The sequence below is a fragment of the Abrus precatorius genome, unplaced genomic scaffold (genome assembly GCF_003935025.1).
Source record: "Abrus precatorius isolate BTA unplaced genomic scaffold, Abrus_2018 Scaffold7, whole genome shotgun sequence".
NCBI lineage: Eukaryota > Viridiplantae > Streptophyta > Magnoliopsida > Fabales > Fabaceae > Abrus > Abrus precatorius.
The window spans coordinates 36,500,441-36,512,469 of NW_020874417.1; the positions used below are offsets into that span (position 1 = coordinate 36,500,441).

The 12,029-nt window shown below is 33.7% G+C and overlaps 1 protein-coding gene across 1 annotated transcript; it reads right to left on the bottom strand.

Annotated features, from left to right (window-relative positions):
- Positions 1-7,099: 7,099 nt before the first annotated feature.
- LOC113871931 (sugar transport protein 10-like) lies at positions 7,100-8,854 on the bottom strand. The gene is made up of 3 exons (XM_027509023.1): positions 8,396-8,854; positions 7,669-8,292; positions 7,100-7,546 (listed from the first exon to the last, which is right to left on the bottom strand). The coding sequence occupies exons 1-3, from the start codon at positions 8,852-8,854 to the stop codon at positions 7,100-7,102; spliced, it is 1,530 nt and encodes a 509-aa protein (XP_027364824.1).
- Between the last annotated feature and the right edge of the window lie 3,175 nt (positions 8,855-12,029).

A 12,029-nucleotide genomic window follows, 5' to 3' on the forward strand; every position in this document is an offset into this window, starting at 1 on the left:
GTCGATAATATAATGGTATACGTTTACTACTCTAGCTCTTTCTCTCCTGTTCCTGCTTTCGAAATCGAATCATTCAGATTTCTTTTTTCTTGTTTTCTAGTTTAAAACTTTAACTTAACAAAGCTTTCGGTAATTGCTGCTCAACGCGGGGACAGTAGCGCTACAAGATTTGAATTGCAGAGGTTATGTTCTTAGAATTTGTTTGGGTTCTTAAGGATTCTCTTACATGATTAAATTACAGGAATACAGATACAGATTAACGGTTGTTAAATTACATGATGCGAATCCAATGCTAATTGAAGAGTATGAAGTTTATGGACTGCCAACAGTAATACTCTGTTACAAAAGCGACACCCAGACATTACCTTGAGGCTTATTAGCAACACCTTAAAATTTATCAAAAATTTTAAAAATTAGTTAGTTCTTTTTTTTTTTCACTTAAATTAACATTTTTATAATTTTTAGTTAAATTTTATTAAATATTAAAAATGTAAAAAAAATAGAGAGAGACAAAGTCCTTAAACACCAGATAACGAAGAAATTAAGCTTTGAATTTATGCATGTGATGAACCATCTTTTGAGTAACAATGACATTCTCCCAAAAGTCCTATTAGGAAGAATGATGAGGACTTACAAGATCATTCAAGAAAGTTCAAAGTTTATGAACTAGAACCGTTGAAATGATTTTGAAGGTAATATTGCAAAGGCTCATGGGACGAAAATCTTTAATTCTTTGGTGGAAGTGATCAACCTTCGGAATGAGAACAATTTGAATTGTTGTGATACGATTATTCGAAAATCTATTGAAGAAGTGATAGTTTTTTGTGTAAGTGAGATGAGTAAGATAGTTGAAATGTTAGTAGAAATAGTTAAAAATGATAGTTGAAGAAGTTTTAGTAAGAGACTCAAGAGATGGAGAATTGATGTCTTGATTACTTCTTCTTCATATCATTTACAATGGGATGACTTGCCTATTTATAGACATCCTCTTACATTAAGTTTGAGTGATCCAATATTCTAGAACTTTCTTCTAGAAGTATCTTAAAATTTGAAGATTTACAATGTTCTAGAACATTCTCTAGAAGTATATACAAAATAGAAGATCTAAATAGTTTTTTCTAAATTTTTTCTAATATTTTTCTAGACTATTCTAGAAATTTGTATTAATTTCTAATACTCATCTTTGATGCAAATTTTTGTAACTCCAAGCTTCGTGTGTAACTATTCAAATTTTGGTCTTACTAGTGCTTTAGTAAAAATGTCTGCAACTTGATTTTCAGTTCTGCAATACTCGAGCTTGATTTCTTTAGTTCATTCTCCTTCCCTGATAAAGTGATATTTGATTGCTATGTGTTTTGTTTTACTATGATGCACTGGATTCTTTGTTATTACTATAGCTGATTTGTTGTCGCAGTAGATTGTAATAGGCTCATTTTGTTTTTCTCTCATTTCTTCAAGTATTCTTTGTAACCATATTGCTTGAATTGTAGTTTCAGCAACTGCCACATATTCTGCTTCTGCTGTTGATTGTGCAACTGTTGCTTGCTTCTTTGAAGCCCATGAGATTATTCCTGATCCTAGTGAAAAGGCATAACCAGATGTGCTTTTCATGTCGTCGATCAATCCTGCCCAGTCACTGTCAACGTAGCCAAGTAGCTTTGAATTGCTCATAGTTTGGTACCATATACCATACTCCTTTGTGCCTTGTAGATATCTTAGGATTCTTTTTGCTGTTCCAAAGTGAATTTGGCTTGGACTTTGCATGAATATTGAAAGAAGACTTACAGCATACATTATGTCTGGTCGTGTGGCTGTGAGATATAGTAAGCTTCCAATCAAACTTCTGTAACGTGATGCATCAACTTTCAGTGCACCATCATTTTTCTTCAATTTCTCATTTGTCACCAATGGAGTGCCAACAGTCTTACATCCATCCATCTTGAATTTCTTGAGTAATGCTTCAACGTATTTCTTCTGTGAGATAAATATTCTTTCTTTCTTTTGTTTTACCTCTATTCTGATGAAGTAGTTCATTAAGTCAAGGTCGGTTATTTCGAAGGTCTTTATCATTTCTTCTTTGAACTTATCTATTATCTCCACATTGTTTCCTGTGCAGATAAGATCATCTACATACAAGGAGACAATGAGCATGTCATACTGACCTTAGATCTTGGTGTATAAACTTGCTTCACATTTGCTCCTCCTGAATCCTTGGTCTGCAAAGTATTGATCAATTTTGCTGTACCATGCTCGTGGAGCTTGCTTTAATCCATATAAAGCTTTTTTCAGTCTTAGTACTTTACCTTCATTACCTTTGTTGACGAAGCCTTGTGATTGCTCCACATAATTTTTTTCTTGAAGAATGCCATTGAGAAAGGCAGATTTTACATCTAGTTGGTAAATATTCCATCCTTTTTGTGCAGCAAGAGCAATTAGGGTTCTTATAGTATCTAGGCGTGCAACTGGAGCAAATGTCTCGTTGTAATCAACTCCAGGTTGTTGTGAGTATCCTTTAGCTACCAGCCTTGTCTTGTACTTTTGTATTGTGCCATCAGGATTAAACTTGGTTTTATAGACCCATTTTACCTCAATGATATTTTTATCTGTGGGGTAATCTACTAGCTCCCATGTGTTATTTTTTTTCAATCATTTTTATCTCTTCTTCCATTGTCTTAACCCATACTTCTTGTTTTGATGTTGCTTCAAAACTCTCGGGTTCAGTTATGGCTAGTTTACAAGTCTCGTATATATCCACCAAAGATCTAACTCGTCTTGGAGTAGACTCTGGTGAGGAATGTTGTGGAGGTGAAAAATTCTCACCTGAGACTTCTTCAATTTCTTGAGGTTGCTGCATTGGTATGCAAACATTTTTCTGAACCTTTTCATCTTTCCAATTCCAAGTAGCATTTTCATCAACTTCAACATCTCGACTAATGGTGAGTTTCTTGGTTTGCATGTTGTAGACTCGATATCCTTTTGACTGTGTGCTATATCCCAAGAAGATATCTCGTACGGTTTTGTCTTCTAGTTTGTGTCTCTTCTCTTCTGAAATGTGTATGTAGCAAATTGATCCAAAAACTCTTAGATGTTTTGTTGATGGTTTTTGCCCACTCCAAGCTTCAATTGGAGTTTTATCTTGGACAACCTTAGTTGGACATCTGTTAAGTATGTAGACAGCAGTATAACATGCTTCAGCCCAGAAGGTATTTGACAATTCTTTCTCCTTTACCATAGATATAGCCATCTCCATTACCGTGCAATTTTTCCTCTCAGTTACTCCATTTTGTTGTGGAGTATATGTGACAGTAAGTTGTCGCTGAATGCCTTCATCTTCACAGAATTTATCAAACTCTTGAGAGGTATACTCCTTGTCACGATCACGTCTTAATACTTTTATCTGTTTACCACTTTGCTTCTCGACAAGGGCCTTAAACTTCTTGAATATTCCAAAGACTTCTGACTTTGCTTTGATGAAGTAGACCCAAGTCCTTCTAGAAAAATCATTGATGAAAAGGATAAAATACCTGTTATCATGAAGTGATGGTGTCCGCATTGGTCCGCAAATATCTGTATGAATAAGTTTCAATAAGTCTTTTGCTCTCCAAGCTTTCCCAGTAGAAAATGGGAGTCGATGTTGCTTGCCAAAGAGACATCCTTCACAAGCTTCATTATTTTCTTCAAGACATGGAAGATCCTTCATCATATTCTTTTTATGTAGAAGTTTTAAGGCATGAGTATTGAAGTGGCCAAATCTTCGATGTCAAAGTCGTGAAGTAGCAACTTCTGCTTTCATGGCAATATTTGTGCCTTGTTGAAAGCTTATTGGAAAATTTTGATTTCTTTTCTCCATCTTTACTTGGCAAATCTCTTACTTTTTGCTGTCATATATCTTACATGTGTCCCTTTTGAAGTGAAGAGAATAACCTTTCTCCATCATTTGGCCAATATTCAAGAGATTTTCCTTGAGGTTGGGGACTAGTAAGACATCAGTAATAAGTTTCGTACCTTTTTTTTGTCTCCACCATAACAGTGCCTCTGCCTTTTGACTCAGCGATAGTACCGTTCCCCATTCGAACTTTCACTTTGATGGATTCATTGATATCCTTAAAGATGTTTATATCTTTGGCCATGTGATTGCTGCAGCCGCTATCCAAGTACCAATTTCCGCTTGTTTCAGTACTGGAATCTTGGGTAACATAGAAAAGATGTGGTTCTCGATCATCCTCTTAAGCGAAATTTGCTTGATACTTGTTTTTATTGTGATAATACTTTTCCATATGTCCATATTTCTTGCAGTGTCGACATTGTGGTTTTCCATGATACCGACATTCTTCTTTAGCATGATTTGTCCTCTTACAGATGCTGCATGGAGGATATTTATCTTGATTGTTTCTAGAGAAATTTCTAGAATTCTCTTTATTTTTAGAAGTTTCTCCATTATTCTGTCTTGCTTCATTCCCTTTATTATGAGACCATAATTTGAGCTTTGATTGAAAGGCATTGTCTATTGAGTCCTCATCATGCCTTTTTAACCTTTGCTCATAAGCTTCAAGGGACCCTACCAACTCTGTCACTGATAGAGTAGATAGGTCCTTTGTTTGCTCAATAGTGGTGACAATTGGATCATACTTACGGGGAACTGTAATAAGTAATTTCTCAACAACTTTTTTGTCAAGAATATTTTCTCCGTAAGCTCTCATTTGATTAACCATTTCTTTTATTTTGAAGTAGTAATCCTTGACAGTCTTAAACTCTTTCATTTTTAATAATTCAAACTTTCGTCGTAGAGTTTGGTGTTTTATAGCGCGTACCTTTTCGCTTCCTTCAAACTCCTCCTGCAGCGTACTCCATGCTTCTTTGACTGTTGTAGCTCTCATTATTCTTGGAAAATTGCGTTAGTCACAGCTTGTTGTAGAGTAAACATGACCTTCGAATCTTTTTGTTTATTCTCCTTCAATTCTTTTCTTTGAGTTGCAGTAAGGGATGATATGTCTGAGGGAGTAGTGAATCCTTCTTCCATAATATCCCACAAATCTTGGAAAGTGAAATATGTTTTCATTTTTGTGCTCCAAAAATCATAATTTTCGCCATTGAAAATGGGGGCGGGAAGAGATGATGGTTGAGTATTGCTAGCCATGGGTTAGGAAATTTTTGGAAATGGTTTATTTTAATTTCGAAGAAATAATATGGTAATATTTCTACGCCCAGTAGATGACCGAATGTAGCTCTAATGCCACTAATAGTTTTTGGTGTAAGTGAGATGAGTAAGATAGTTGAAATGTTAGTAGGAATAGTTGAAAATGGAAGTTGAAGAAGTTTTAGTAAAAGACTCAAGAGATAGAGAATTGATGTCTTGATTACTTCTTTTTCATATCATTTACAATGGGATGGCTTGCCTATTTATAGGCATCCTCCTCCATTAAGTTTGAGTGATCTAATATTCTAGAACTTTCTTCTAGAAGTATCTTGAAATTTGAAGATTTACAATGTTCTAGAACACTCTCTAGAAATATCTACAAAATAAAAGATCTAAATAGTTTTTTCTATATTTTTCCTAGTATTTTTCTAGACTATTCTAGAAATTTGTATCAATTTCTAAAAAGAAGGCATCACTAACTAGCTTCCAAACATCATTTCCAATGACATGTTAGTATTCTTTATAGAAAAAAGGTTGATACCCATTCGGCCCGATGGCCTTAAAATATTTCATACACATCACTGCAAACCTGACTTCCTCTTTAAAAATAGGAGCTATGAGAGTTTAAAAAGCATTTTCGTTTAACGTAGGATTATGTCAAAAAAGTATTTTAAAGCTGGAGTTAACAATAGAGGAACCAAATTTTGACTTGAAATAATTTAGAACTTCTGTCTTAAGGACTTCAAGGTCACAACATTAAAAACCATATTCCAAGGTCAAGCTAAGAATCTTATTCCTATGCCTCCAAACAATGGTTTGGGTGGAAAAAAAAAATTGTATTATGATCACCAGATTTTACGCATTGGTCCCTAAAATGTTGAAATCAAAGTAATCCTCTTGTTTCATTATCTCAATATATTCTTTTTGGAGGTTGGTTTTAAACTTTAGAATGCTAGGTAAAGATAATTCTCAAGCTATAGCTGAATACCCTTTAAGTTTGCCTTCAACGTGTTATTTCCTCTTTAAAATATTTTATTGAATTCTTGGAATTTAGGTGAAGTTGAATAAGGTTATCAACCACCTCATGCTCATCTCTATGACAAGCAGAATTGACAATTCCTTCAAAGTCTTAAATCGAGGCTAACTTGCCATAAAACGCCAAGGTCTCCGATGATGCTCATCTTCCACATAAAAAAAAAAGGGAGCAAGAGTGGAGAGTGATTAGATTTGACTCAACAAAGTTTGTTTATGTAGGTCTTATGAAAAGCCAATTTTCACACGCTAACTACCAATACCTTATCCAAGCAGTTCATAATAGTAGCTTTATGCGTGAATTGGAATGTTAAATATATTTATTATATATTTATACTTTTTAAATTTATTCTTATATAATAAAATAAAGTTATTACTTTGAACATGGTTATTTATTATTCTATTTTGTTAACCCTTTAGATTATTTTAAATATTTTCTTTGGAATATTTTTGTTTCAATTTATTCCATTTCAACTGTCTTAAACTAATACATTTCAAGTGACTGATTTCATATATTGTTATTTTTGTTTATATCTTTTACTTTACTTTGAGAATCGGTTATGATAAGAATAATTGAGTGACAAATTAAGTCAAAGAAGTAATAATAATGTTTTTAAATGCTCCCAAAGTCTACCAAATCCTTACGTACCAGTGAGGGTGAGAAGAATGAGATAAAAAAATCTTTATCTTTTCTTCCTTTACACAAATATGTAAAAATAGGCATACTGTACTCGGATTTTTAGGTGTAATTTTTTTTTTCTCAATATAAGGTTTATGAAATTTAAAGTTAATGAAAATGCAGTAACAATGTCAATAATAATAAAAATAATAATAATTGAATCACTTTGAATTTTCACTTTTATTTCATGTGATAATATACATTGATATTCAACTTAGAAGATCAACATGATACACATTCAATATTCAACTTTAAACATCATTGATCTTCTTATCATTATTACCATCACCAACAAACTGTGCCCAAAACCAATGTGATTTCCACACTTTATTCATTTCTTCAATGGGGACGTTCTTAGTCTCCGGCAAGAATAAGGCAATGAAAATAGTCATGATGATCACAAATCCAGCAAAGAAGAGGAAAAGGCCGAACTTCAAGTGACAAAGCATGGTTAGGAAAACTTGAGCAATAGCAAAGGTAAACAACATATTTACGGCAACATTAATGGCTTGACCAGCAGATCGAGTCTCCAGAGAACATATTTCACTGGGTACTAGCCACCCAAGTGGACCCCAAGACCATGCAAATGCTCCAACATATGCACATATGAAGAACAAGAGAAGGTCAGCTTCACTTTTGCTAAAAGAGCCATTGCCGGTCACACCAAATTTCAGTGCAATCATAATTCCAACGGCAACCTACGAACAATTATTAAAACCATTAAATTAGTCTTAGTGTGTGTGTATATATATATACACACTCGAGAGAAAGAGAGACAAAGATAGATAAATATAGTTTTAATTGAAGTTGAAGTTTTCACCTGACAAATAAGCATTTGGATGCCACCTTCGAGAAACAAAAGTCTTCTTCCAAACTTATCCACAGTGAATATGGAAACAAAAGTAGCAGCCACATTAACAAATCCAGTGATAACTGCAGACATAAGGGCAGCATCGCCTCCAAAACCCAAAGTTTTGAAGAGAACGGGTGCATAAAACATAATAACATTAATGCCAGTAAGTTGCTGGAAAAATGGAATCCATATGCAAAAAGTGAGTTGAGGCTTGTATTTAGGCTGTGTAATGTTCTTCCATGGGTGTTCCACTTGTTTAGCTGCCTCACATGCATCAATGAGGTCTTGGAACTCATCATCAACATTATCAATGCCACGAATCTTTTGTAAGATTTTCTTAGCTAATTCCCTTTGGCCTCTTTCAATCAAGGAATTAGGTGTGTCACCTAAGAACAGTGATCCAACACATAGCATGATTGCAGGAACAGCACCAACACCCAGAGAAATTCTCCATCCACTTTCTAGTTTGGCAGTCCCATAGTTAATAAGGTTTGCAATTAAGATGCCAATTGTGATCATCATTTGAAATCCCATGTTGAGTGCACCTCTAATCTTTGCCGGAGCCATTTCAGACAAATATACTGGTACAGACTGTTAAGAATAAAAAAAATAATTAAAAGCAATTAATCATGGAATATTATTCTACATTCATATAGTAAATCTTGAAAGCATTAACAATGATTCTAGTATTTACCTGATTACAATATCCCACGCCGAGACCAAGTAATATACGACCTATGATAAGCATCTCGATATTTACAGCAAGACCATTTAATACTGCACCAACAAGAAAAAATAAGCCTCCTGAAAACATTGAAATTTTGCGCCCCATCAATCTTGTGGTTGTAGAAGCAAAGAAAGAAGCTACTAATGCTGCTAAATACAAGGAAGAGGTGAATAAAGTAAGGAGCTGATTGTCAAATTTGCAATATTGACTATGATGACCGGTATCATCTTTCATTTGTTTATAAACTCCAGGAAAAAATTTGATTAGGAATGGTTCCATAGAAGTCACTCCTCCTGTGATTCCAAGATCATAACCAAAAAGTAAACCACCCATAGCCGCTACAAAACATGTAACTAATACGAATACTGTAACTTTGCCCTCATGTTGCCTTCCATTTGTAGAAGCAACAAAAGTTCCACCAGCCATCGTTCAAAATATTTTATCTTAGCTATGTCGTCTTATTTGTTTTAGTTTTTCTTTTTCTTTGTCTCAATATCAAATTGTAAATAATAATTCCTTTTATAGTGTCAGTAATTACTAATGATAAAATATCAAACAGACCAAACAGTTCTATAACAATGAAACAACTTATTTGACAACAAAAAAAATTGGTGATTTTATAGGGGGAGTTGTTATTCATGTCTTGAAAAATGGCCACTGAAAATAAGTTTGAATTGCTACTTTTTTGCTATGTTTGTCTTTCATGCCTTCTTTTTGGGTGGACGTTTGATTAAAACAGACCATACATATCCATTGTTTGGATTAGCAAAAATGTAGTTAGTCAAATAAGAGTTCTTTGAATTTAGATCCGAGTCAGATGCTAATTTTAAGATAACTATAATTGGATAACAATTAGACTCTCAGAATATGTACAACTGCTCTCATATTTACTTCATGACATGTCCATGGTATTAAAGAGTTTGCTAATTTATGATCACAATAACTTTTTGAAGTTATTCCACAATAACTGTCCTCACCTTCTTTTTTTCACTTTGTCGATAATATAATGGTATACGTTTACTACTCTATCTCTTTCTCTCCTGTTCCTGCTTTCGAAATCGAATCATTCAGATTTCTTTTTTCTTGTTTTCTAGTTTAAAACTTTAACTTAACAAAGCTTTCGGTAATTGCTGCTCAACGCGGGGACAGTAGCGCTACAAGATTTGAATTGCAAAGATTATATTCTTAGAAGTTGTTTGGGTTCTTAAGGATTCTCTTACATGATTAAATTACAGGAATACAAATACAGATTAACGGTTGTTAAATTACATGATGCGAATCCAATGCTAATTGAAGAGTATGAAGTTTATGGACTGCCAACAGTAATACTCTGTTACAAAAGCGACACCCCGACATTACCTTGAGGCTTATTAGCAACACCTTAAAATTTATCAAAAATTTTAAAAATTAGTTAGTTCTCTTTTTTTTTTCACTTAAATTAACATTTTTTGTATTTTTATAATTTTTAGTTAAATTTTATTAAATATTAAAAGTATAAAAAAATAGAGAAAGACAAAGTCCTTAAACACCAAATAACGAAGAAACTAAGTTTCGAATTTATGCATGTGATGAACCATCTTTTGAGTAACAATGAAATTCTCCCAAAAGGCTTATTAGGAAGAATGATGAGGACTTACAAGATCATTCAAGAAAGTTCAAAGTTTATGAACTAGAACCGTTGAAATAATTTTGAAGGTAATATTGCAAAGGCTCATGGGACGAAAAACCTTTGGAGTGAGAATAATTTGAATTGTTGTGATACGATTATCCGAAAATCTATTGAAGAAGGTATCACTAACTAGCTTCCAAACATCATTTCCAATGACATGTTAGTATTCTTTATAGAAAAAAGGTTGATACCCAATCGGCCCGATGGCCTTAAAATATTTCATACACATCACTGCAAACCTGACTTCTTCTTTAGAAATAGGAGCTATGAGAGCTTAAAAAGCAATTTCGTTTAACGTAGGATTATGTCAAAAAAGAATTTTAAAGCTGGAGTTAACAATAGAGGAACCAAATTTTGACTTGAAATAATTTAGAACTTCTGTCTTAAGGACTTCAAGGTCACAACATTAAAAACCATATTCCAAGGTCAAGCTAAGAATCTTATTCCTATGCCTCCAAACAATGGTTTGGGTGGAAAAAAAAATTGTATTATGATCACCAGATTTTAAGCATTGGTCCCTAAAATTTTGAAATCAAAGCAATCCTCTTGTTTCATTATCTCAATATATTACAAGTTTGCCTTCTGCATGTTATTTCCTCTTTAAAATATTTTATTGAATTCTTGGAATTTAGGTGAAGTTGAATAAGGTTATCAACCACCTCATGCTCATCTCTATGACAAGCAGAATTGACAATTCCTTCAAAGTCTTAAATCGAGGCCAACTTGCCATAAAACGCCAAGGTCTCCGATGATGCTCATCTTCCACATTAAAAAAAGAGAGCAAGAGTGGAGAGTGATCAGATTTGACTCAACAAAGTTTGTTTAGGTAGGTCTTATGAAAAGCCAATTTCCACATGCTATCCACCAATGCCTTATTCAAGCAGTTCATAATAGTAGCTTCAGGCCTGAATTGGAAGGTTAAATATTGGGTGTTTTATTTCCAAGACTTTTCATTTTGAATTGAGTACTCGACATTGTCTAATAATTGGGCCATGTTAAGAGTATGCAATTTAGGATTGACTTCCTAGTAATATGTTCTTGATAGACTTGCGTATGTTGGGTGCTCCTGGTAGACCCAGTAGTAGTTCCTAAGACGTTTGATGGTTGAAGGAACCTATCTAACATATAAATATTAACACTAACATCATTGTGATTTCTTTCAAATAAAATAGAAAACTTATTATTAAAGGTGAACAGGTTCTCCAACTATAATTACGTCGTTAACACTACCATCACTTAAAGCTGTTGGAGCAACCTTACATTCTTGGCCAAAATGGCCATAACAACCATAGACTGGACATAAAAGACGATGACTTTCATATTGAATATGATACCAGTAATTCTTAATACAAACTTCATTCACTATCAACTTTGTAAGATTTATTTAAACGCATACATGTGCAAATCTACTTCTCTCAAACATTGAGTGTGTTCATATCCACTTCACACTACCTACAATAGTCCAAGAAGAAAACTTTCAGCATAGAAAATCATATTCAAACTAAGAAAATGAATGCAACAAGCATGCTATTAATAGAGTCAACTTTAGTGATAAAATCTGGTGTCCAAATTTTCACTGTCAAACAGTGATCAAACAACATCCACAGACCCTCACTCATGACTTTTCATCTGTCCTCATCCATTTCAAACTTAACCATAGAATAACCATAACCAACATCTCTTAAGTCTAAAGAAAACATATCTTTGCAGAGAAAACAAAATCTACGTCCATATGGGAATGTGTAAAAGCTGGCACTTATCTGCGTAATTAAGGGTGTAGGATAAGTTGTTACAGCTGCCAGCCATGACTTAAAGAGATATAGCAACTGCCGTATTGAGTAATAGATTTTAGTTAATATATTTATAAACATATATATATATATATATATATACACACACAAATTCTAAGGTACCTCCACATTTGACTGCATC

What these genes read in the sequence shown, in the direction of transcription:
- LOC113871931 (XM_027509023.1), bottom strand. Translation starts at nt 8,854, where the DNA reads ATGGCTGGTGGAACTTTTGTTGCTTCTACAAATGGAAGGCAACATGAG. An exon ending in GCGTGGGATATTGTAATCAG is followed by an intron (nt 8,293 to 8,395) that starts GTAAATACTAGA and finishes TATTCTTAACAG; the next exon opens with TCTGTACCAGTATATTTGTC. An exon ending in TCCAAATGCTTATTTGTCAG is followed by an intron (nt 7,547 to 7,668) that starts GTGAAAACTTCA and finishes AATTGTTCGTAG; the next exon opens with GTTGCCGTTGGAATTATGAT.